The 27,322-nt window shown below is 45.2% G+C and overlaps 1 protein-coding gene across 1 annotated transcript in view; it reads left to right on the top strand.

The window, feature by feature from the left end:
- Positions 1 to 1,349: 1,349 nt before the first annotated feature.
- The window catches only part of LOC137522934 (phospholipase A2 inhibitor gamma subunit B-like), a 35,521-nt gene continuing 9,548 nt past the window's right edge, over positions 1,350 to 27,322 (top strand). Inside the window, exons 1-4 of the mRNA XM_068243090.1 lie at positions 1,350 to 1,405; positions 8,817 to 8,939; positions 14,767 to 14,916; positions 18,456 to 18,596. Of these exons, the coding sequence (XP_068099191.1) occupies positions 1,354 to 1,405; positions 8,817 to 8,939; positions 14,767 to 14,916; positions 18,456 to 18,596 (466 nt within the window). The 5' untranslated portion in view covers positions 1,350 to 1,353. The remainder of the gene's footprint in view (positions 1,406 to 8,816; positions 8,940 to 14,766; positions 14,917 to 18,455; positions 18,597 to 27,322) is intronic.

The following is a 27,322-nucleotide window of genomic DNA, read 5'->3' on the forward strand; positions in this document are numbered from 1 at the left end:
ATTGCCCCAGTGCCCCAGCATCCATAGGAGCCCTCAAGTGACCCCATCACCCCACTAAAATCAGTCTGAGCCCACTGTCCCTTGCACTGTGCACTCCATCCTCCTTCTGCAGCAATATGGAGGCAGTGGGGACAGGCATACACTCACCTTGTCCGAGTTCAGGGGGCCCCCAGGTTACGTTTGACACGTGGCCCCATTGTAGCTGGCCAGGCCATTCGATGAACTAAGCAGACCTCAGGGGACGCTGGTACTAATGTTAAAGAAGAACTCCAGTGAAAATAATGTAATAAAAAAAGTGCTTAATTTTTACAATAATTATGTATAAATGATTTAGTCAGTGTTTACCCATTGTAAAATATTTTAAATCCCTGATTTACATTCTGACATTTATTACATGGTGACATTTTTACTGTTGACAGGTGATGTAGCTGCTGCATGCTTTTTTGGCAGTTGGAAACAGCTGTAAACAGCTATTTCCCACAATGCAACAAGGTTCACAGACAGGAAACTGCCAGGAGTACCACGGTCCTCAGAGTTTCTTGTGGGAGGGGTTTCACCACAATATCAGTCATACAGCGCCCCCTAATGGTCTGTTTGTGAAAAGGAAAAGATTTCTCATGGCAAAGGGGGTATCAGCTACTGATTGGGATAAAGTTCAATTCTTGGTCAGAGTTTCTCTTCAAGTTCTCATTGAGATGCTAGCACTGGCCACCACCATCAACAGCAGTCTAGCGTTAGTACTGGCCTTAGCCCCTGTGCTGCTGCAACTACATAAGGCCCATATGCAATTCACTTTTTCACCTGAGTTTTCTCCTAGGTGATATTTTTAAATTTGTCATTAAAATGCCTTTTAAGCCACCAGAAAGTAAGAAAATACTCAGAATAATTTTGATAATACTTTTGCACTTACTTCTCAGTACTTTTTCAGTTGAAAAGTGCTGGAAAATTATTTAAAATAGAAGATAAAAAATTATCTCCTAGGAGAAAACATAGGAGAAAACTGGAATTGCATATGGACCATGGTGACAGTTGACCATGTTAAGCAACTTAGAGAAGATCACATACATAATAAGCTACTACCAAAACAAAAACGTATTGATCTACTTTCCAGGACCTGGACACAGGTTCACCTTAAATAATAATTTTCTGGTCACTTTATGGTTTTTGCACTCCTGAACCAAAGAGGAGATGTGCACCAGAAGGTCATCTCGTGGGATAAAAAAATGACACAGTCATAAAGCATTTTGATCATGAGACTCTTATGCTTATCTTCCTTTGTAGTTAATCATTTAACAGATAAGGATAAATGATTTCCCATCCCTACTAGATGGTCACTTCTTACTAACTGGAGCCATGAATTCGCTCTTTACAGTTGGGATCCTGGTACTGAGCCTTACGGCATCCGGTGAGTCTGTTGATTTTATTGTCTGCTGTTACATGTACATCAAACCTACAACTGCTGCTTTTCTATATTATTTTCAAAATTTTAAAAGGGCCACTATCGCGAAAAACTTAAAATATAAAATACATGTAATAACCTAAATAGAAAGTGTGTTTCTTCCAGAGTAAAACGAACCATAAATTAATTTTCTTCTATGTTGCAGTCACTTACAGTTGGTAATAGAAATCTGACAGAGCCAAAAGGATTTGGACTAGCCCATCTCCTCATGGGAGATTCTCAGGGTTTTGTTTATTTTCTAAAGCACTTAGTGAATATCAGTTGCACTGTCCAACTGCCCAAAAATTGTGCAGCAAGCAGAGAGGCTGGCCAGCAACATTGTAAAAATTATTTTCAGGAAATGTCTTTATAGACAATAAACCCTTTGCTGAGAATTCCCCATGAAGAGATGGACTAGTCCAAAACTTGTCGGTTCTGTCAGATTTCTACTACCTACTGTAAGTGTGTAATGATCTGCTCGGCTGCCTGTGCAGGCAGGCAGCTTTTTGACCATTGTTTAGGTTTGCATGCTGCAGGACTCTGGAAAGAAGAGCTTCTGTCAGTTTTGCAGCTTGTGCTTGCAGAGGAATTTGCATACGTTGTCATGCAAATTGCCTGGCCACATTCATTGGAGGTGTGTACTATAAGTACTATGTCTTTCCCACAATGCTTGGCTGGTCATAAGGAGTCTTCCTGTGAAACACTCTGGAGAGTGTCAGCCATGCTCTTTGTTTGAAGATCAGCTTAGAGTAATTCCTGGAAACTGTGCTAGGCAGGTTCCCTAGTGCCGTTAGGATTGTTTATCTGTTTTGTTTGTCTGTTGCGATTGTCCTGTCCCAATGGTGGTCGATAGGAAATCGTTCTGATCTCTGTTCTTGGAGTATAGCTGGTGCAGCGGTTGCTACCAGCTATCTCTTCTGTTCTGTCTCCTTGGATCGCGCTAGCCACTTTGCGCTAGCGCTGTGGATCCTTCTGTTCTGTCTCCTGGGATCGCGCTAGCCACTTTCCGCTAGTGCTGTGGATCCTTCTGTTCTGCTACTCTGTACCTGGATCGCGCTAGCCACTTTCGCTAGTGCTGTGGATCCTATCTCTCGCTTGTCCCTGTTTTCGTGTGTCTGTCTTGTCTGCTACGAACGCTTGCTGGAGGCTCGGTGAGGTAACCGTTAAGCAAGCGCTCACGTCCTCTGTTACATGTTTGTCTTGTTTTGGTTAGTTAGGCGTGCTTGTCTCTATTGTGCTTATCACGTGGAGACCGCGCATAACCGCGTGCACTGTTGCGAATGAGTGCGGTGTTCGAGGTTAGCTAGCGTTTGTTATTTTCCACATCTCCTCATTGTATGATTTGCTGTGCCTTTGCTATCCTCGTATTCTGTTCTGATCTGCCTTGTGTCACTTCTGGCAATCGCCTTTCTTGCGGTTGCGTTTCTGTTTCGTATCTGCTGTTGTGTGTGCGCGGTCGCGGGGTGGCGACTAGATTAGCGCACACACATACAATCTTTCCCTTTGCTCGTTCTGATTCGCAATCGCTTCTCTTGCGATTGCGTTCTGCGCTTCGTACAATTCCTGTCTGGCATTTGTGGAGGTACAGAGGATTGGTTCCTCTGCACTCCCCAGCGCCATCTGCCGACAGGAATTTGCTGGGTGCCTGCAATTATACGCTTGTGGAGGATTTCCGCCGTATCAGCGCACGCGTTGTGCGCTGCTCACGGAGAAAGTTCCACAATCGTTACAGTATGACCAGCCCACCCCAAAACCCCAGTGTAGACGGAATTTCTGATTTGTACGATTTTGTCGAGTTTGGGTCCTGTGTCTTAAACGGTTTCAAAAGGCTAAATTCAGAGACCAAGGCGGAATTTCTTTCTGAATGTGTGAGGTTTTGCCTGAATCCCACCTTTCAGATTTCTGATCCGTCCACATCGGCTCTTCTGTTTGCCTATGTGCTCTTAAAAGACGATTTGTTCACTTGGGCATATGATGTGCTAAAAACCAATTCTTGGAATGATAATCTGTATCAGTTTCTTGCAGTGATATTCTCTCACTGGTTTAAACTGCCTGGCTTACCACCTGTTCTGATTGAGTGTGTAGCTGCTGATAGGTCAGCTGATCTTTCCCCTCCATGCAAAACTTTTCAGTATGACAATCAGTTCAATGTGTCTGTTGCCACTTCAGGTTTTAAACAGCAGACATGCAAAGTGGCTAAAAAGAGAAAAACTAAAAAATGCAAGCATCAGAATAAAACACTCTCTATTGATATTTATAAGGATGTTGTTCCGTCTCCGGCTTTTTTGCCCCAATCCAAAGCTTATGTGGATCCTGCTATAGGTAGGAGCGCACACTATATTAAAGCAGTTAAAAAATCTGTTCTTGTTCCTGATCTCCACCCTTATGGAGATTTTCTGGATACTGGCCTGTTTGAACCCCCATTTGCTTCCTGGGATGTTGGGGCCTTGCTGGAGGAATTCGATTTTGATTGGAAAGCCTTTTGCGATTTTTACATTGCAAAAAGCGAAAATGTCTTGAATGCTTGTCTCGATTCGATGTACCTTCTGATTGATTCCGATGAATGTGACAAGGATGATGTGGATCTGGTGATCTATGTATGGCAAACGATTTTGGATGAGTTGCACACACACCAACCGATTGATTCCAATAAAAAGACATCGTTCTCGGATGATTGTTCCTGCCTTTCTGGGCTAAAGCATGAGAGTCTTGACTTTGTGCAATCTGAAATGAATGAGTGTGCCGCTGTGGTTGATTCCTGTGCGAATCCTGAAGGATTTGCTCCTGACAGTGTGCAGTTTGAATCTGTGCGATCAGATGCCTGTTTCTCGGATGTTCCTGCAGATTGTGATCGGCATGAGTCTGCCGGTTTCCTCAAGGATGTGTGGGATCCTTTGTCATTTAGAAACAGATCTTTGAGATCTTCCGTCTGTGACCCTGCTATGGGGAAAATTTCTCGACTATGCAGCGTCAAAAGTAAAATTAATATGCCTAATAAAGTTTATCCTGTTGATGTCGCTATTTCTTCTACAGATGAGTATCTGTCTCACCCTGTTCACACCTGTAAGGGCCCGTTGCCTGGTGACAGTTGCTCCAGTGTTTCGGTCCTAGATGCCTTGCAGTCTGCTCCGCAGATCGCGGAGGTTTGCGCTATGGAAGCATCAGTTTCACAACCTAAAGTGAATTTTGATTCGCAAGTTTTGCGTTCTGATTCCTCGGATTCGACATTGTTAGCCAAATCTAAGAGTGAGACAGCGCTTCGGTTTTGCGAATCTGATGCTGAACCTTCTGTGCCTTATTCAGAGACGCTTTCTCTGAACCTGCCCTGTACCATGAATGAAAACATGTTTTCCTTTCACACTGACGTTTGTGAGCCCCTTTCTTGCTCTGAGGGAAGTGCTGATATTGCATCCTGTACTCTGGATGAGTCAATGTGGCCTTGCTTAGAATCCCCTGCAGTGTCCCTAGAGGCTCGTCTAGGTATTGCCATTATACTCACCTGTTTTTCTGCAGTTTTGGAGTTACAAGCTAGTTTGACTGCCACACAGAATTCTGGGTACAGTGAGAATGAAGTTAGGGAGTCAGTGTGTGTTCCAGTAAATATACCTGTACATTCCCCTCATGATGATGAGATCCAGTCTCAGTTTGTGGTGGAACCTTCCCTGGGACATCTGCCCTGTCCACAAAATAAAGTTCCAGTTTTGCCCTGTAACATGGATAGTTCAGAATCCTTCTTAAAAAACCTGGAAAATGATGTTCCTGAGGTCTTGTTTGATGTTCTGGAGGTCTCCGAGTTCCTCCCAAAGGGAGCAGAACTTGTAGGAGATGTCTCCTGCCCCCCAAGTCCTTCTGAGGTGTTGCCCACTTCAGTAGGCATTGCTGTTGTGCTGACTACCTTTGCAGCTCTGGTGGAGCTTCACTCATATGTAGTCAATGATGATATTACAGTCACAGAAAATTCTGAATTTATGTCCGAGTCTTCTTTTGAAAGACCAGTACCTGTGACCTCCACTCATGATGATTCTCTGCCCGGTACTGGTTTTGGTCTTGTCGTGACGGACTCTGAGGTTGGCAGTTCCCCGACATGTCCTGAGGTTTCTCCTGTGCTGGTGTACCCCAGTGTGCTCTGTGACCCAGAAAGCCCAAGTGTGCCTTGGTTACCAGCGTACTCAGATGCTTCCTCGGTGGAGACATGTTCTGATTTAGCCTGCCTGCTTGCATGCCCAGAAGTGGTCCCTGAAAGTCTTGATCTTGATGGGTGTCCTCGTAATTCTGAGTCTGGAATTGTCATTGGTTCCATAGGGGTTCTTGATAGTTCTCCATGTGAGCCTGGTGATTGTTCTGCCCTCTTGGGATCTCTGTGGAGCTTCAAAAGGTTCTGGGAGATTCCGGGAGAAATTTTGCTTGGTACCCTGGATAAGATCAACGGTGGCTTTTGTGTTGTAAGGGACATTTCCAACAGGTTTTGTGGCAGATTCAGGATTTTCGGACGCTCCTTGGAAGATGGTGGGTATTGTCTGGAGGGTGTCGATGGCTTCTTCTCTGGTATCCACAGTCCTGATGGGTGTTACGCTGAGACTTGTAGTGCTGATGGGCATGTTTCAGTGGCTTCTGTTTCCGATGAGGTCGGTTTCGGGTGGTCTGACTCTGGAATTGGACCTTGTCGGGCTGTCCCGACCTTCATGAGTCTTCGGTTGGAGTCTTTTGCTAATAGCAGTTTTGAGGGTCGTCTGGAATTCGACCCTGGAGGGGGGGGGGGGGGGGTACTGTAATGATCTGCTCAGCTGCCTGTGCAGGCAGGCAGCTTTTTGACCATTGTTTAGGTTTGCATGCTGCAGGACTCTGGAAAGAAGAGCTTCTGTCAGTTTTGCAGCTTGTGCTTGCAGAGGAATTTGCATACGTTGTCATGCAAATTGCCTGGCCACATTCATTGGAGGTGTGTACTATAAGTACTATGTCTTTCCCACAATGCTTGGCTGGTCATAAGGAGTCTTCCTGTGAAACACTCTGGAGAGTGTCAGCCATGCTCTTTGTTTGAAGATCAGCTTAGAGTAATTCCTGGAAACTGTGCTAGGCAGGTTCCCTAGTGCCGTTAGGATTGTTTATCTGTTTTGTTTGTCTGTTGCGATTGTCCTGTCCCAATGGTGGTCGACAGGAAATCATTCTGATCTCTGTTCTTGGAGTATAGCTGGTGCAGCCGTTGCTACCAGCTATCTCTTCTGTTCTGTCTCCTTGGATCGCGCTAGCCACTTTGCGCTAGCGCTGTGGATCGTTCTGTCTCCTGGGATCGCGCTAGCCACTTTCCGCTAGTGCTGTGGATCCGTCTGTTCTGCTACACTGTACCTGGATCGCGCTAGCCACTTTTGCTAGTGCTGTGGAACCTATCTCTCGCTTGTCCCTGTTTTCGTGTGTCTGTCTTGTCTGCTACGAACGCTTGCTGGAGGCTCGGTGAGGTAACCGTTAAGCAAGCGCTCACGTCCTCTGTTACATGTTTGTCTTGTTTTGGTTAGTTAGGCATGCTTGTCTCTATTGTGCTTATCACGTGGAGACCGCGCATAACCGCGTGCACTGTTGCGAATTAGTGCGGTGTTCGCGGTTAGCTAGCGTTTGTTATTTTCCGCATCTCCTCGTTGTATGATTTGCTGTGCCTTTGCTATCCTCGTATTCTGTTCTGATCTGCCTTGTCACTTCTGGCAATCGCCTTTCTTGCGGTTGCGTTTCTGTTTCGTATCTGCTGCTGTGTGTGCGCGGTCACGGGGTGGCGACTAGATTGGCGCACACACATACAATCTGTCCCTTTGCTCTATCTCATTTGCAATCGCTTCTCTTGCGATTGCGTTCTGCGCTTCGTACAATTCCTGTCTGGCACTTGTGGAGGTACAGAGGATTGGTTCCTCTGCACTCCCCAGCGCCATCTGCCGACAGGAATTTCCCTCTACGGGTGCGTAGCACCTTTTGCTGGGTGCCTGCAAATATACGCTTGTGGAGGATTTCCGCCGTATCAGCGCACGCGTTGTGCGCTGCTCACGGAGAAAGTTCCACAATCGTGGAGTGACAGCAGCATAGGAGAAAAATAATGTATGGCTCATTTTACTCTGGAAAAAAACATACTTCTTATTTGTATATATTTACATTTATTTAAAATTTTACAATTTTTGGGGATAGTGGTCCTTTAAGGTGGCCACACACATTTGAATTTCCAGTTTTTTTAATTTCTTTTGAGAGTGGACATGTTGGAAAATTCAGATAACTTCACCAAGAATTGTATGGTGTGTCAGAGCAGGATTATCCACGAGGACACCTAGGCAGGTGCCTGGGGCCTCTTCGGTATCAGAGGGCCCAACTGCCACTTTCTCTGTTCCTTTTCCACCACATATTACCAAAAGGAGCATTAGGGAGGGGGAACTCAGCCTAGGTTTCCATTTGATCCTTATCCCTCTCTGTGTGGGATGGATTGTCTAATTGTATTCAACCAGAATAAATTGTATATAACTGTTCAGTACGTGCTAAACTTTACTTGTTGTTTGTATAAACAAGAGAATGGAAGGAATGATAAAAAAAAGTGTATATACTGTGTATGAAAATAATATGTAACTGTATTTTACTTGGTTTATTTATGTAATTAAAAGGCAGAAAGCATTGAGTGTTTGTAGCATAATACAGTGTGGTAAGTGCAGTTATGAGTAGCAATGTGGGGTTCAATGGTAATTTTAATGCTAAACAGGAAATGGTGATCGCATACGATATTACAGTATATAGATGCACAGAGAAGGAATATGGTGATAAATGTCAGAGTGGAAAATGTAGTTCTGTGAAAATGCAAAACTTCATTAGGGAGTGAAAAGTTGCCATGCAGAAGGGTTTTATAACCAACGTACTTTTTCAACAATTATGATATTTTTTCCCCCAAAATTGTGTCAATTTCGAATACACAAGTTTGTCAAATTGAACAATTTCTTCAAAATTTCCAATTAACCAAAAAATTGGATTGAGTTGACTCGAAACTTGATAAAATTGTAATGTGTGGCCACCTTTAGTTTGATAGTTTTATTTTTAAGTGTGGCGGAAAATGTGTGTGTGCGCATTCGTGCGTGCGTGCGTGCGTGTGTGTGTGTGTGTGTGTGTGTGTGTGTGTGTGTGTCAATAGGTAATATGAATGGAGACCATTTGAGACAAGGTGAACTTTGACCTTATAAAACATATAAATATGTGAAAAATGTATTGGCAAGATTTGAGCTGCCTATTTGCCCCCTGTAGAAATAAGCCCCATGATTTCGATTTTGCATGTTTGCTTTACGTATGTGATACCATGAAATACTTATTGCATTTATTTTTTGAAAGTCAGAAACTGAAAATCATGATTCTCTCCATGTTTCAGGTCAGGCCCTGTACTGCACTGTGTGCTCTGGCTCCAGTCCTAATAACTGTTTTGGGTCCTCAACTGAAAAATGTTCATCATCAAAGCACGTGTGTCTGTCTATATATGAGACCACATTGTCAGGTAGGTCACATCTATAAAGCCTGAAATAAAGTAGATATGACACATTCTGTATCTGCATTTGAAGAGAGCTTAGATCCTTTCCTTGCATTCAAGGACATCTGTAACGGCAGATATTAGGTAATTCCCAGCTGAGTTGATTCAGGGATTTTATCTTACTGCCACCTGGAGTCAGGAAGGAATTTTCTCCCTTAAGGCCGATTTCACACTGCAAACTGGCGTCAGCGCACCACACCATACCGCCAAAAACAGGCCTACAGAGAATACCGCATTGCTATGCGGTATTCCTCTTCTTATTTCTGGCCAAACAGGAAGTGACACGCGCTTACGGTCACTTACAGTTTCGGGTATGTGGAAGTGTACGGAAGCGTATTGTAAAAGATATGCTTCCGCGCATGTGCATTGTAATGTCGTCGCACCGCCACCGCCCAGAGCTGGGACAAGGTCCTCCAGCACCCAAGGCTGAGACACCAAAGTGCGCCCCTCCATCCCTCCCACCCCAGCCGTCACACACTGATTGCTATTAGACTAAGAGGCGCCACAGGGCCCACAACCTCCCCAACACCTTAATATCTAGTTATCTGGCTTGCAGTCACTGCTATGTATCCCCTTGTATTATTTCTTTCTGCTTCAAACACAATTAGGAATTACAGCTGAATGAATTGTGTGCCCCCTCCTACACTGCGCCCTGAGGCTGGAGCCTCTCCAGCCTATGCCTCGGCCCGGCCCTGCCACCGCCAACATTTTTAAACTCCGCATCACCATAGACTTACATGACCTCCAGTCTGACGCACATTGACGCAAGTACGCCTGGTTACGTAGTTTTGGAAGCATGTCAGATCGAGCACTTACGACGTACCCCACCGCAGGTAATATAAAAGCACCCATAGACTCTAATAGCCCTGCAGTAGCAATGCAAATCTGGGATATTCTAATGTCCTACCATAAGATGTCGCTCTCTGTAGATCGGAAGATATAGGGTATAGCACCCCTCCACCTGGGGTGGACTCAGGTATCACAGATAAGGTAAACAGAGGCGCCAACAGGATAAAAATTGTTAAAAACTTTAAAATTTCTAGGGAAGCAGTGGTGAACTTACCTCCCCTGAAGCAGACATAAAACTGTCGATTTTCAAACACATACAAATGTATTCACATACTCCAGAATACAATGCAACTGGTTTCACAGGTATAATCCTGCTTCCTCAGGCAATAACAGGGAGGAGTATATAACAGTATAGTCCCGTGACAAAGGCGCCTAGAGTTGCCTGCGAAACGCGTTGCATTGTATTCTGGAGTATGTGAATAAATTTGTATGTGTTTGAAAATCGACAGTTTTATGTCTGCTTCAGGGGAGGTAAGTCCACCACTGCCTCCTTAGAAATTTTAACGTTTTTAACTATTTTTATCCTGTTGGCGCCTCTGTTTACCTTATCTGCGCTACCATAGACATAGTCTGTTTTCACTATAGGCTTGTTTTGGGAGAAACCTACTAACTTACTAGTGTATTTTTGGGATGTCACAGTAATATGAAGCATTTAGCTGAGACTTGTGGAAAGACATTTTGTCTATTATGGTGTCCTCGCTTTTGAATCTTGTCCAGGACAAAACGTCTTATCCATTATGCCTCTGCATGAAGAGAAGCTCTTGGGAGGAGGTGTCTGCAGCAGTGGGACATTGCGTTCATACGACCACAGTGATTGCTTTAGCGATACTATGGAGTGCTAATAACAGAAAGGGCACCCTCGATATTTATTCATATATGGTGTATTTACCACACTCTTCCCCCAGCCGGTATAATTTTAATTTCTTCCTTCGTGGGGGGAAACCGTGCAGACGGAGGACAATCTGGGAAGAGGAGGCAACATTTATGGGGCCTATTGACAGGATGACATCACTCAGATGCTGCATATCTGTCATCTGCACATCCATGATGCGAATCTTGTTCCACTGCATCCTAAAGGTGCTTGTAATGATCTGCTCAGCTGTCTGCACGGGCAGACAGCTGTTTGTCCATCCTTTAGGTCTGAATGCTGCAGGTCTATGGAAAAGAGACCTGTCTTCGCTTTGCAAGTTTCAGAGTTGCTCTGCTGAGGAATTTGCATACACTTGTCATGCAAATTGCCTAGCTGCCTCCTTTGAAGGCTTGCAGTATAAATACCATGTTCTCCCAGAATCCTTTGCTGGTTATGATGGTTTGTTCCTGCTAAACTCTCCTGGAGTGTCAGCCTTGCTATTGTTTGCTAAGGTTATCTTAGAGTAATTCCTTGGGACTGCACTAGGCATCCCTTCTAGTGCAGTCAGGTTGTATTATCTGTATTGCCTTGTTCTGTCTCTCTGCTGCGATTGTCTTGTCGCCAGCGGCGGTCGACAGGACATCGGTCTGTCTATCTGGGAGTGTAGGCCAGAGCTGCGGTTGCTACTGGCTGCTCCATCTGTCTGGATTGCATTCGCCCTAGTGGTAGTGGCAGTGCTTCCTTCTGTATTCTACCTTAGGGGTGCTAACCAGAGCAGCGGTTACTACTGGTAGCCCCATCTGTTTGTCAGTTTGGATCGCATCCGCTCTAGTGGTAGCAGCGGTGGTTCCTTCTGTATCCTGTCTTAGGGGTGCTAGCCAGAGCAGCGGTTGCTACTGGTAGCCCCATCTGTCTGTCTTCTCTGGTACGAACGCTTTCTGTAGGCCCGGTGAGGTAACCGTTTAGCAAGCGTTCGCGTTCTCTATTTCATGTTTGTGTTTCATTGGTTATTTAGGGTGGCACGCTTATCACTGGGCGCCTAACGCGCGGTGATCGTGTTTAAACGCGTTCACGTTTAGCTAGCGATTGTTGTTTTCCTTGATGTTCTTATTGTTGTGGCTTGCTGTGCCTTTCGCTACTCTCGTGCTCTGTCCTGCTCAGTCTTGTGTCTGTTGGCAATCGCCAGTCTGGTGATGGATGTTCACCGTCGCTGGGTGGCGACTAGATTGGTGGACACACATTCATTCTGTCCCTGTGCCCTTTCTTTATACTTGTGCTCTGTCTAGTTCAGTCTTGTGTCACTATTGGCAATCACTACACTTGCGATTGCGTTCCCCCTTAATTTCCGTTGTTGTGCGTTCACCGTCGCTGGGTGGCGACTAGATTGGCGGACACATATACATTTTATCTCTGTGTTATCTCTCTCTTTAAGGGCGATCTTCCCTGCTTCGCTTCAACTCGTACAATTCCCATCTGGCGTCTGTGGCAGAGCAGAGGCTGTGTTCATCTGCACTCCACAGCTCCATCTGCCGGTGGGAATCTCCCTCTACAGGTGCATAGCACCATAGCTGGGTTCTCTCAATTTACACGCTTGTGGAGGATTTCCGTAGTGTCGGTGCGCGTCCTGTGCGCTGACCACGGAAATAATTCCCCAATCGTTACAGTGCTCTATTGGATTGAGATCTGCTGGCTGTGGAGGCGATAGGAGAACACAACCATTATCATGTACAAGAAATCAGTGTAAGATGATATGCGCTTTGTGACATGGTACATTATCCTACTGCCTTTCTGCCATAACCCATTCGGAGGTCACCCTGACCCAATGCTTGGGTCACTAGCAGAGCCAGGACAAGGTCCTCCAGCACCCAAGGCTGAGATACCAAAATACGCCCCTCCATCCCTCCCACCCCAGCTGTCACACACTGATTGTTATTAGAAGAGGTGCCCCAGGCCACCCCAACACCTTAATCTCTAGTTATCTGGCTTGCAGTCACTGCCATGTATTTCCTTTTCTTATTTCTCTCTGCATCAAACACAATAGGGGAATGATAGCTGAGTGAGTTGTGCGTCCCCTCCTACACTGCGCCCTGAGGCTGGAGCCTCTCTCGCCTCTGCCTCGGCCCGGCCCTGGTCACTAGGGGGGTAATTTATGTAATTGCATGTAATGCTTCGTTACACTATATACATTTGCACATAAGAAAGATTTGGTTCTGGGGCTGCTGTGAAAGGGCCTCTAGGTTGTGTTTTCCCCCAGGCCTAAAGGCTCCTACACACATCCAACATGCACACAACCACATGACCAACACGACAAATCACACAACCTGACGAACCACACGACCTGTATGTCCACACGCCTAAGCGACTAAACAACCAACTCAATTAACATACTGCGCACTCAAGAGTAATGATGGACTACACATTCAAAACAAGTACAAGTCTTTCAAACAACTTGTACACAATCACCAACTGCATGATATCAGACCAACATAGATCTGACTGTTGGATCAGGCAAACCGCCTGTTATCAGTCGCTCGTCACGTTGTTTGCACATGTATACATGACTGATTATCATCCAGTAGACTAAAGTCAGGTGATAATCAGGCAGCAGGTTGGTCTGTGTGTACTTAGCTTAGCAAAGGTCCCAGTCCTCCCCGTGTGTAAACTATCAAAACTTTAGATAAGATATATAGACAAGTTTACTTGTTATAGTAATGGCGCGTACAATTAAGAAACACACACTGGAGGGCGCTGCCCAAAAGCCTGTTGGGTAAATAACTGTTATTATGAACCCTTCACAGTATATACTGCCTCCTGCTGCAACCACCCAAGGTGGGGTTCTCCCCTTTCCCCACCCGAAGAAAGGCAAATTTTAATATAGTCGGGAGTGCGCTGGACATAAGTTATTACACGGATACTGTTCTAGATATAAACGTTTTATTGTAAATAATGTTATAACTGTATATCATATATCTCAAACATGTGCACACTCTCATACGCTCATGCACTTATACAAGGAGCAAGCTGGTTCCCCTTTAAATAAAAAAAACAATTGTAGGCAGCAAGGGAAAAAAATGCCACAATTGTGAAATATATAAAATACAAAAGAGAAAATTTGTAAAAAATACAAAAATGTATAGATATATAAAGATTGGCTACTATGCCTAAAATGCCAATGCACTCCTAAGGATACTATACAGTTCCTGTGCAAATAAAGATCCTTGAGTGATGATTTTAGCCTCCTGAATTGTGCAGGCTCTAACTTTGTAAGTTGCAAGCAATGGCCACTACACACAGGATGCCTTAGCAGTTCTCACCACTCCTTAGATTGTCCCTCCAGCGTGCCCCAGAAATGCTCCGCTGAAATAATCTTTATGCCTTCAGGGCATCCTCCTCAGTACGGAAAGCCGCTCCAATCACTCGGCAGGCAGCGCCGCTGCAGCGGCAAGCTGCTAACAAGAGATGTTATGCCGGATCGGCTCAGACATGCGACTTCCGGTCCTCCGGTTCACCAACCTTGCTCTTTGTATGAGTGCATGAGCGTATGAGAGTGTGCACATGTTTGAGATATATGATATACAGTTATAACATTATTTACAATAAAACGTTTATATCTAGAACAGTATCCGTGTAATAACTTATGTCCAGCGCACCCCGACTATATTAAAAATGGAGCGTACAATTGCCTGATTTATTCAAAGGACGGGTCATCAGACTAGCCCGCGGGGCGGCAGTTCTAGCGACAGTGTGTGTACAGTCTGTCGGCAGGCTGATAAAAACATAATGCTGTAGGACAGCGACAGTCTGCTGTTTCGGGCTCCTGCCCTTTTTCAAGCCATCCAGCATAAAATCAACATTAAAATGACACTGCTATACTGTATATATACAACACTCCACCAATCACAAAGTTCCCTGCTTACAGTGGACCTGATGGGGAACAAAATGAGATATTTATCTAAAGAGAGGGATAAAACATCTCCTATGGGAAAGCTCAAAGGAAACCTTTATTGAATCAGAGTCTGCATGGTTCTTACCAAATAGCCATTTTTTTCTTGTTTGCGTTTCTTCTTTTTTTCCTCTTTCTCTCTCTCTTTACAGGGACTGGGGCCTCCACCTCCACCTTTGTCAGAAAATGTGAGCAGAAGAGTCTCTGTGGAAAGTCTGGGGTCTTTAATTATTATGAAGGAAAAGCGAGGTTCAGCACCAGCTGCTGTGATACCAATTACTGCACACCGTATGAGCCTAACTGTAAGTGTCTGCCATATAAATATCTGTACAAAACATGGTGGCTTAACCAAGGTGGGACAGCGCTGGAGAACATAAGTAATCAGTAGACCTGGAGTGGATAGTTTACAATGCATCTGCCAAGATGTGGAAAATGCCTGGGGTCATATCATACCGTAGCGGGGGGATTACTGAATGGTTTGGCACATAGCGATTGAGCTGTGACAGGAACAGACACTACTGTGAGTCCTAACCTTTATTAAAATGCACGAAGGACTGGTGTTCCCATGAGGCGTACTCAAAGCTGGTGCTAGAGGAAAACGGGGCAATTGCCCCTGGGCCCAGCAAGCCTGTGCCCCCCCCCCCCCCCCAAGGTGCCCTTCCTCCCCTCCAGCTATGGTGGCTCATGAGAGCGGGGATGCTGAATGTGTACTCTGTATAGGTGAAGGAGAAGGTGAATAATGGGAACCCCAAAAATGCTTTTTTGGAGATAAATGATGGACACCCGACTAAATTGTGTGATGGGGAAGGGATTGATTCAGGCTCGGCAGCTGGTTCAGGGCCCTGGGGGTAATTTGGTTGGAAGGGGGGGGGGTCAGGGGGCCTCCGAAGTTACTTTTGCCCCAGGGCCTCCCTGATATGAAACTCCTCTAAAACACAGCAAAACACATTCAACACAACTACAAAAAAACAAAAACAAAAAAATGAATACAAAACGTAAACAGATAAGTTTGATGTCATTTAACCTAATGCGGACCGCCGCAGTATGAATCTACGTCGGGCAGGGGGCGCTGCGGTCCTGACAGGATGTAAACTCTACGTCCCATTGACCGCGCGCCCCAGCCCGTCCCCGTCGCTTGGTCCGCTCTGCCCCCGCCGCTATATATGCTGCCCTGCCGCCTCTATGACGTCAGAGCACTGTGAGCCGGGCAGGAGCCGTTTTCATTGGCTCCTGGCCCTGTCATTCATGTAAGCCGTTCCCATTGGCTTCCATGGAGTGACAGGGTCAGGAACCAATGAAAGTGGCTCCTGACCGGCGCACAGCGCTCTGCCGTCATACCGATGGCAGAGAGAGCAGCCTGCGGCGGGGACAGAGCGACGTGACCGGCGGGAGCGGCGGAATTTAGCGACGATTCGTCGGGAAGCGTCGGTTTACGGGACCAGCACCCTCCAGCTCCCTCTGGTCCTCAAGAGGGCAGAGGGTGCTGGTCCCGAAGTGGTTAAAGGCATATTTACATTTCACTTAAGCTATTTAAAGGGATCCTAAAGTTAGAGGGATATAGAGGCTGCCCTATTTGTTTCCTTTTACACAATACCAGTTGCCTGGCAGCCCTGCTGATCTTACTGGATTCAGTAGCGTCTGAATCACACCAGAAACAAACATGCAGCTAATCCAGTCAGACTTCAGTCAGCACCTGCTCTGTTGCATGCTTGTTCAGAGTCTATGGCTAAAAGTATTCGAGGCAGAGGACCAGCAGGACAGCCAGGAAAATGGCAGCCTCCGTATCCCTCCCTCTTACTTCAGGTTCCGTTTAGTAACATTTATGTGACATATGTACGTAGCTATCATTGGATAAACACACTAAGGCTGGATAACGCTGGAAGTCATAAATGATGCAATTCTAGATATTTTCTCTTTTCTAAAAAAAAAACGAAAAACCTTTCCAACTCTTATCTTATCAGAATACAGGATGGTCGCCATTCATCAGGCGACCATCCTGTTAGATTATTATAATCGGACTGGATGAAAATTGGTGCCTCCAAGAATATGCCCGATTGACGATGCAACCAATTTTGGGATGAAATTAGTCGTATGTATCGAGCGGACGTTGCTGCAAGATGAAGGGCCGACATGCTGGATCAGGTGCGCGGTGGTAACCACACACGATATCGGGATGAGCGATGAATGCGATGGACAGTGGTGCTCGGATAATTTCCGTGATCACGGAATAGCAGTGATTCACAAGCACCTTTTCACTATTCGACTCCCAAATCCGTGATTGATTCTGGATCATGGAAATCGGCCATGGAAATTCCGTGATTGAAAATATTCGGAACGCAATCAAGGGTCGTGATCGCGGGATCACGGGAAAAAAATATTCCGTGATTATCACCCGCCGAATTTAGCGGTTAATAGCAAAGTCCCCTTACATTGTATAAACAACAAATTTGCCAGATATGTTAAAAAGAACAGTGGGAACAAGAGGAACATTTTTTTTTCCAAAAAGACCTTATACTTTTTGAGAAAATCAATATTTAAAATTTGAAAGGAAAAATGTATACATTTAAATGCGGTAAATGACAGTTCATAGGGAAACAATTCCCACCGACTTTAGCAGTTAATAGCAAAGGCCCCTTACATCCTAGCAACACCAAATTTGCAGGATATTTAAAAAAAATTGTGGGAAACAATATTTAAAGAAAACTTTTTTTTTAATTTTATTTATTCAGATAGTGGGAAACTGTAATTACCGCATTTAAATGTGTACTTTTGTCCTTTGAAATTTCAAAATCGATTTTCTTCAAAAGTACAAGGTCTTTTTGAAAAAAAATTTCCACTTGTTCCCACTATTCTTCTTAACATATCTGGCAAATTTGATGTTCCTACAATATAAGGGGACTTTTCTATTAACCGATAAAGTTGGCGGGTGATAATCACAAAATATGTTTCCATTTTCCAGTTTTTCTCAAAAACTAAAAGTTTTTTTTTTTATTTTTTTGTTTAAGTTGTAGCCCCTTATCACCTTTATAATCCATGCAATTTTGGCGATTGTAGCATGTATGTCTTGCTATTAGCAAAACCGCTTTTCCGTGATTACGGCCGTGAATTTCCGTGATTGCCTCATTTACGGAAAAAATCTGGGTCAAATTCGTGAGTCCGTTTCAAATCCGGAAATTAATCACGGAATTTCCGGATTTTTTTTCAACCACAGCCGAATAGGTCGAATCCGTGATTGGGGGTTATCCAAGCACCACTGGCGACGGAACCGCTGGCGCAGTCTCCCAAATGTATAATATACCCTGCTCCTCCGGTGCCCCGTGCAGCATACTATACCTGTCTGCCGATGGCTCGGTGCTCCATCCTCCCTCCACATACCTGTGCCCCAGGTGGTTGCTGGCATATACGTAGGCACATGTGTGACATCACACACGTGCCCACCTTACGCCAGCAACCACGTTGGATGTGTGTATGTGGAGGGAGGATGAAGCACTGAGCCATTGGTGGACACTGACAGGTATAGTATACTGCACGGGGCACCAGGAATTGGCATACGGTGTATGGGCAGGGCAGGTAACAGATCTCTGTCTGATCAGATATGATCAGAGAGAGATCTGTCTCTTGGTCGATTTGCCCATACATTGTCTGATTAGGATCAGGTTAGGTTAGGATGCTGTCAGTCCAGGGGCAGCTGGTGATAGTGGGCCTTGGGCAGTAAAAAGTACAAATCCGGTTCTGTTTTTTTATAATTAATATTATTATTATTATTTAGTATTGTTGTTTTGATATCTTCTGATCTAGGGTTTTTGACATTTGTAACGTTTTTGTTTTTTCATTCCTGCAGTGCCGGCATACAGCTATGTTTCCAATGGTAAGACCTGTCCATACTGCGTGTCATTCAGCTCCACGGACTGCAAAGGCTCCTATAATATGATGTGTATGGGGGACGAGTATAAGTGTGTGCATCAGACTACAGAAATATCCGGTACGTCAGTGTCCGTGTCTCAGAGACTGAGAAATACAAGTATAAAACAACTGTAGAATTGTATTAGTTATTTATTTAATTCAGTTTCTAACAACTTCATAATTGAAACAAGACTTTTTTGTTTCTTCACTTTCTAAGTTTCTAAGCAAAAAAAAAAAATTTGTAGCTGTACTGAAGAGATTTCCATTCATGTCACAGTAAAGGGTGTAACTGCAAATGTCTTCTTTTGCCTCCTTCCACTCTCTCTGGCCCTTATTCAATTTACTTTTCTCCTAGGAGATACATTTTCACATTCTCCTTGAAATAACTTTCCACCACTTTGCAAATGAAAAAGTACCGTTCTATCAAAATGATTCTGAGGCCCATATGCAATTAACTTTTTCTCCCAAGTTTTCTCCTAGTTGATATTTTTTCATCTTCTGTTTAGAATGACTTTATAGCACTTTGTAATTGAACAAGTTCCAAAAAGCAGGTGAAAAAGTACTAGCAAAATGATTTTGAGCATTGCATTGTATTGTTTGTAAGTGGTTTAAATGGAAATTTATTTGAAAATAATCACTTAGGAAAAAACTCAGGAGAAAAAGTTAATTGCATATGGGCCTGAGTATTATCTTGCTTGCTGGTGTTTTAAAGTGAACCTAAAGTAAAAAAAAAAAATGAGATTAACTCACCTGGGGCTTCCCTCAGCCCCCTGCAGACTATCGGTGCCCTCGCAGCCCCGCTCAGATGCTTCTGCACCCGCCGGCGAACACTTCCGGTTTGGCCGTCATCGGCCGACAGGCATGGGAACGCGAGTGATTGTTCGGAACGCAAACAATCACTCGCGTTCTCATGCCTGTCGGCCGATGACGGCCAAACCGGAAGTGTTCGCCGGCGGGTGCAGAAGCATCTGAGCGGGGCTGCGAGGGCACCGATAGTCTGCAGGGGGCTGAGGGAAGCCCCAGGTGAGTTAATCTCATTTTTTTTTTTTACTTTAGGTTCACTTTAAAACGGAAAATTGTATACTTACCTTACGGTAATTTTCCTGTCCATGGCAGCATACTAAGGGGTTACTCCCGCCCCTTAACCCCTCCAGGACCTTTCATTATAAATTTTGAGCCCTCCCCTGCACCAGCGCTTTTTTTACTAGTCCCAAAATAGACTGAACGAACGGGTGGGTGCTCCGTATGCTGCCATGGACATGAAAGGTAAGTATACAATTTTCCGTTTTCCATCCATGTCCATGTCAGCATACTACGGGGATCTTACTATACATCAAGAAAAGGGAGGGACACATTTGTGCAATAACATACAGGCTTTATTAGCCACAAACTGAACATAATAATAATGCATAATACAATAGTATACAAAAATAAGTATAACAAAAAAGAGGAGACAATCATGAAGTGTTAATCTTGACTGCAGATAACACCTGTTTCCCAAATTGTAATGTGGACAAAGATCCTGGGTCCACTTTGTAGTGTGTAATAAATGTATTAAGCGAAGACCAGTTCGCAGCACGACAAATTATATCCGGTGATACTTTCACTAGGGCTGCCCATGATGATGCGATAGATCTTGTTGAATGTGCTGACACCTCCTCTGGCTGTGTTTTGCCCATTGATCTATACGCCATCTTTATAGTCCTCACCAACCATGTAGCTATAGTCTTGGTTGTAGCTGCTTCTCCTTTCCTCTACCCCTCAGGAATTACAAACAGTCTCATTGTCTTGTGGAATTCCTGTGTTAGCTCTATGTATCTCCTTAGAATGTCAGGTATATTCAGTGCATCAGGAACTTCCTTAGTAGTGTCTTGAAACAAAGGTAGGCTCCATTCCTGATTAAAGTGATATGCACTTGCAACTTTAGGAATAAATTGATTGATTGGTCTTAGTGATACTCTGTCTGGAAAGAATTGCGTGTGAGGTGGATCAGCCTGTAGCTCTGAAATTCGTCTAGCCGACGTAATTGATGTTCGAAAAACCACTTTCAGAGTAAGGGTGGTTAATGTACATTGCTCCAATGGTATAAACGGTTGTATGGATAGAGCTCTCAGGAGAAGAGGTAGATCCCACTGAGGGTACCCGTTTCTTTTAGGAGGTCTTATCTTTGTTACTGCTTGAATAAACGGAACTACAAGCGGTTCTGTTGCCCATTTCTTATGCGTTAAAGCAGAAATTGCAGATATCTGGGTCTTTATGGTACTCAGACTTAAACCTAGGTCTAACCCTTTCTGCAGAAATTTCAGAACTGTGGTAACCTGAAGTGTCTCCATCTGGACTCCCTTTTGAACAATAAAGTCTAGGAACCTATTCCAAGTTCTATGATAAGAGAAATTGGTTGTACCTTTCCTTGCTTTTAACAGTGTTTCTATAACATCTGGGGTACAGCCTAAGGTTCTCAGTCTGCTCCTCTCAGTCTCCACACCGTTAAATTGAGGAGTTCTGGATGTGGATGGAGAATACCATTCTGAGAGAGTAGATCCAGTATCGCGAGGCATTCTGTGGCCGAGGTAGAGGTGGGCATCTGTAATGTTGAGACATTCTGAATAATCCATTGTATTTTGTTTTCTGGTAATCTTACTGCATTCGTTCTTGTATTTAGTTCTGCCCCCAGGAACAAATTTTTTTGAGTTGGTTGGAGTTTGCTCTTCTGCCAGTTAATGAGCCAGCCGAACCTCTGTAGCGTCTCTATCAGGACCTTTCTGTGTTGAATCAACATTGTGTCTGATGCTGCTACTAGTAGAATGTCATCCAAGTAATGGTGTACGTGTAGGCCCCGACATCTGAGTAGTGCAATAATCGTGATCAATATTTTTGAGAAAGTCCTTTGCGCTGTGCAGATGCCAAAGGGCAAGACCTGGAACTGACAATTTGCATCCCCTACAGAGAACCTGAGGTACTTCTGGAATTACTTCTTGATTGGGACATGTAGATACGCATCTGCGAGATCCACCGCTAGCATTTAATCGTTTAACTGAATAGTTGGGATAATTGTTTGTAATGATTCCATCTTGAATTCCTCTTGTTGAATATGCTCGTTTAAAAACCGTAGGTCTAATACCGGTCTGAGTTGTCCCGATTTTTTTGTCACAAAGAATAAGGGGGAGTAGAGGCCTAAGAATCTTTCTGACGGTTCCACCTCTACTATCGCTTTCTTGTCTAACAATTCCTGCACGTACTGGTGTAGAATCTGTAATCTTTGAGGTGCTGTTGGTAGAGACATTGGTTTGAAATGAGGCAATAGTGTCTCCTACTTGAAGTCCCATGAATGTCCGTATCTTATGGTACTTATGACCCATGGATCCTGTATTTCTGATGCCCACTGATCTATGAACCTCTGGAGTCGACCCCCTACCGGCTCCAGGTGGGTGGACGCACTTTCAGAATGAAATTGCAGGCTGCATATTGGTATTGGAGCCTCGTTGCTTACTAAACTTTGCCAGATTCAATTGGGTTCCCTGCCAGTTCTTCCGAAAGGACTGGCTATTTCTAGAGGATCTAAAGTCTTTGAATCTACCCTGGAAGGTTCTCCTTTCGTTAAGTCTTGTTCTCCTCTGTTTCCTGTCCTGGAGAAGTAACCCAGACTTGCCTCCAGTTACTCTAGAGATGGATGTGTCCATCTTTGGACCAAAAAGGTTTTTACCGTTGTATGGAATCCAGCACCAAGTGGTTTTAGAATTAGTGTCAGCCGACCATGGTCGCAGCCACATAGCCCTCTAAGCAGTTACAATCTGGGTGGTACCCCGAGCTGCACATCTAATAATATCCATAGCCGCCTCTCCAACATAATCAGAAGATAATTTATAGCTCTGCTAGCTCCCTCCAGATTATCAGTCCATACCTTCAATGCACGAGAAACTGCTGTCAAAGCAATTGCTGGCTTACATACCGCACCCATTGAATTATATGCTACCTTCCTTTCAAGTGGCTCCTTGAAAGTTACTGCATCCTCTAATGGTAAGGTCACGTGTTTCACTAACCTGATGACCGAGGCGTCTACCGCCGGTGGATTATCTAGCTGTGCAATAATTTCACCTTCCAATGGGTAAAGTTTGGAGAAGCGATTATTCAGGGATACCTTCCTCTCTGGTTTGGACCACTCGTCCTGAATTAGTTCTGTTATTTACTCCATTAAAGGGAAAGCTACGGGTTTCTTTTTAAGGTGCGGAAAAACGTGGCCTTTTAGAGGGAGGTTCTTCTTCCTCATCCCATTGTAAGGCCTGCTTTACAGATTTAACGAGTGGAGTTACTAAAGAGAAGTCAAACCCAACTGCGAGTCCATCTTTCTTTTCAGGTTGTTCTGACTCGATAAATGAGTCAGCGTCTTTGACATCTGATGAAGATTTATGGCATGATGCCTGTTCAGCTAATGATTGTTGTACAATCTCCTTGACTATGGTTTTTAGGTCTCCCACAGGCTCCTGTTCCACTGGAATGGAATAGAAGCAGTCTGAGCAGACTAATTTTTGTAGCATACAGTCCTGTGCACAGGCCCAGCATTTTTCTGTTCCTTATGTCCTTTAGAATAGATTGCCCTTGAAAGCCCCCATTTGAGCGAGATTTACTCGATCTGGAAGATGATCTGTCCTTGGACTTGGATAGGTTATGTTCCGGTTGGGAGAAACTGTATAAGGATAAAACAGAAATATTGTGGACACTAACCTCACAAAAAAAACAAGTTAAGAATATCGTAACTTCTTAAAAAAAAGAAAAGAAAAAATATAGCAAGGCGTGCCCTACCTATAATTATCTGGCTGGTCTGTTTCGTGGGCAACTGAAGCCGACTCCATTATAGTTCTGAAGATAATCAGACTAAAGGAGAACAACAATAATAATAATATAAGTGTGTGTCATACCAGGAAGAGCAACATAGCTCAACAGAAAGCCTCTATACACACCTGTAGGATGCTTACAGGAGTGTGCCTCGCAATCCCCCAAAAAATGGCTCTCTATGCCTGCGACGGATGCACCTACGCACAATAATACAATAATACAGCAGTGTCAGAAGGGCATAAAAAAGTATTAAAAAAAAACAGTGATGTAACCCGTGGGATTACATCTCTCACCTGCTCCGCTGGATATGGCTGGGGAAAGTCCGTGGACTGCGTCCTGGGAGCCCAGCCGGCTAAACTGTGTGTTTGTCGCCGTGCCCTGTGCGTCTGTCGTTCTCGCCGAGAACGTCGAGAGTTTAAAAGCGCTCCGCCTCGCCAGAAGTCAGAAATGACGTCACTTCCGGCAGAAGAAACCTGCGTTCCAGACTGAGGCGCACAGTGCGTCCAATGCTGCCCACTCAATACAGCACTGCGTTACAGTGCATAACGGCATACAGTGAAATACCCAGAAAGACCAGCAGAAAGAGGGGAACTCTCCGCTTACACCTATTTAAGGCGAAACAGCGGGAGCTTCATACAGAGAGGAAGCTGTATGGCTGGCTACCAAGAAAATAGCAGGTAGGGCAAACAAAAAAAACGAGGCAAAAATAACAGCAAAAAGAAAAATAGGATAAAAAAGAAAAAGTGACAGTCCTGGAGGAGGACGAGAAAAAAAAAAAAGCACTGGTGCAGGGGAGGGTCCATTTGGGTGCCGGCAGAGGACCTCACATAGGAAAGGGAAACCTATGTGGAAACCTGTAACATAATGTATAGTTCAAACAATTATATACACACTTTTACCTACTTCAATACATGATCCTGGAGAGGACAGAAAAAAGAATGGCCGCAGGCCGAGGCTTCAAAAGATTTATACATACATGGTCCTATCAGGGTTGAGGGGGGCGGAGCTACCCATTAGTATGATGCCCCGGAGGCACCAGGGAAAATGGATTTTATTGATAAGGTTTGAAAATATCACCTAGGAAATAACTAATAACTGATATTTTTCAACTTGTCAATAAAATGCCTTTTAAGCCATTAGAAAGTGTAACGATCGGTGAAGCACAGAGAGGATCTGATTACCGGTGATCTGCAGTATCACTGGAAAATTAAATACAGATGTATACCAGATTATAAGTGATCTGCAGTATCACCGATAATCCGATATACCAGCTAACCTCTGGACACCTGGGTAGAGTGTTTTGGTGCAAACAGTAATTATGAGAGGACTGGCCTCAGAGCAGTAAGGAGTATGGTACAATTCCTTCTGGACTCTCCCGGAGGGAGGAGTCAGGCTGAGAGTAGAAATCGACAGAACGAATGTGACACTCAAGAGGAAGTGTCACTATCAGGACTGGGAACCGCCTCTAACAGTAAGGTCGGTTCTCGAGGTCGGGCAGATCAGGTCGTAACCACACGGACAGACAAAGTACAGATTTAGAAGGCAAAGGCGGAGTCTAAAGTACAGGCAGGGTTCGGCAACAGGGTATAAGAAATATCGAGGTACAAAATCAAGAGGCAGAAACAGAGTCTAAAGACGAGCCGGGGTACGGTAACAGAGTATCAGAATGGCAAGGTACAAGATCAGAGTTCAGGAGGATAGTCAGGCAGGCAAAGGTTCATAACAGATAATCACAATCAAACTAGTACTTTAAGCTATCAACAGAATCTAGCTAAGTGTAGGATTACAGCTCCAGCTGGTCCCGGCACACTTAAGGATCTGACTACAGGTCTGAGTGCTCCCACGTATGTGTTCGCAACGCCAGACAACCAGCAACTGAACAGCCGGCAGTATATATACACATACATATCTCCAGCACCTCCCTAAGTGCTGGACCAATGAGGAGTGGAGCCTGAGTCACCTGACCAGCCTGGTCAGCTGACTCACTTCTGTCTGTCATAAAGTCCCTGCCTCCATGCGCGCGCACGCGTCATTCTACCAGAGGGACTATGTGTCCCAGCCACACCAGCACCGCTCTGCGGTGCCTCCGCAAAGGGGCCATGCGCGCTAACCGCCGCGTCCAACGCGGCGGTTATTCCGCGCTCCACCATGCCCTGCACGGGGACAGCCGCCTCAGACTGAGTGGAGGCGGCTGCCTCCCCGTGCTCTGCCGCACTGTGCGCGGAAAGAGCCGCCTGCCGCTGACACATGGCGGCGGCTCTTACGCGATTCTTGACAGTACCCCCCCCCCCCCCCAAGGATTTGACTCCGGACAGCTCCTTCCAGGCTTTTCCGGATGTAAGGCATGAAACTCCTTCCTTAATTCGTCCGCATGCATGCGACTCCCCGGTACCCATTGTCTCTCCTCAATGCCATACCCTTTCCAATGCACCAGATATTGTACTGAGTTTTGTACAATGCGTGAATCTAATATCTTTTCTACCTCGTACTCAGGTTGGTCATCTATCATCACCGGAGGAGTAGGGCCCACATGAACTGCCGGTTTGAGCAGGGACACGTGAAACGATCTCACCCCACGCATGCTGGCGGGAAGATCAATGGCATAAGTTACGTTGTTGATTTTCCTAGTCACAGAAAATGGCTCCACAAACCTGGGGCCCAGTTTGGCAGATGGCTGCTTCAGGGTCAAGTGACGTGTGGACACCCAGACTAAATCCCCTGGCTGAAACTTCCATTCCAAGGAACGTTTCTTGTCCGCTTGACCCTTCTGACTTTGAAATGCTTTCTGCAAATTCTCCTTAACAATTCCCCAATTGACCCTGAGTGACCTCTGCCAATCCTCCAGTGCTGGAAACGGAGTGGAGGCCACTGGTAATGGGGAGAATTTAGGCAACCTCCCGGTTACTATCTGAAAGGGAGAGTACCCCGCGGAGGAACTTTTCAAGTTATTGTGTGCGAACTCCGCGAAAGGCAAAACCTTGACCCAATCGTTCTGCGCCTCCGCAACATAACACCTCAAAAATTGCTCCAAAGACTGGTTGACCCTCTCCGTTTGCCCATTGGTCTGTGGGTGGTAGCCCGACGAAAATGACGACTCCATACCCATTTGGTGACACAATGCCCTCCAAAATCCAGACACAAATTGGACTCCCCTATCTGACACGATGTTTTCCGGAATGCCATGCAGCCGGAAGACGTGAATGATGAACAATTCGGCCAATTCCTGAGCCGAGGGGAGTCCTTTCAGGGGCACAAAATGGGCCATTTTGCTAAAGCGGTCGACTACCACCCAAATGACCGACATGCCTTCAGACCTGGGCAATTCCCCCACAAAATCCATGGACAGATGGGTCCATGGCTCACTCGGGGTGGGCAAAGGCTGTAACCTTCCCACAGGTGCCAGCCGGGAGGGTTTACTCTTAGCACATACCGCACATTCCCTGACGTATTCCTTGCAGTCTGTTGCCATAGAAGGCCACCAAGCACACCTGGCAATCAGATCCTGCGTTCTGGAAGCTCCAGGGTGACCAGCATTCTTATGGGCGTGGAAAATTTGAAGAACCTGTAGGCGAAATGGCAGTGGGATAAACAAAACTCCCTCAGGTTTTCCCTCAGGGACATCCTGCTGAAAGGGACCCAGAACCTTTGCCCAATCTTCCCAGGCCTCTGTGGCTGCTAACACTAACCTCTGCGGGATGATGGACTCAGGAGCGGGGGGCTGTGCTGTTTCTTGTTCAAAACATCTGGACAGGGCATCTGCCTTGATGTTTTTGCTGCCTGGAGTGTACGTGATTATAAATCTGAACCTCGTAAAAAATAAAGACCAACGGGCCTGACGGGGGCTTAGTCTCTTAGCCCCCTCGATGTATTCCAAATTCTTATGATCAGTGTAAACCGTGATCGTATGTTCTGCCCCTTCTAACCAATGGCGCCATTCTTCAAATGCCAATTTAATGGCCAGAAGTTCCCGGT

The sequence above is a fragment of the Hyperolius riggenbachi genome, chromosome 6 (genome assembly GCF_040937935.1).
Source record: "Hyperolius riggenbachi isolate aHypRig1 chromosome 6, aHypRig1.pri, whole genome shotgun sequence".
Taxonomy (NCBI): domain Eukaryota; kingdom Metazoa; phylum Chordata; class Amphibia; order Anura; family Hyperoliidae; genus Hyperolius; species Hyperolius riggenbachi.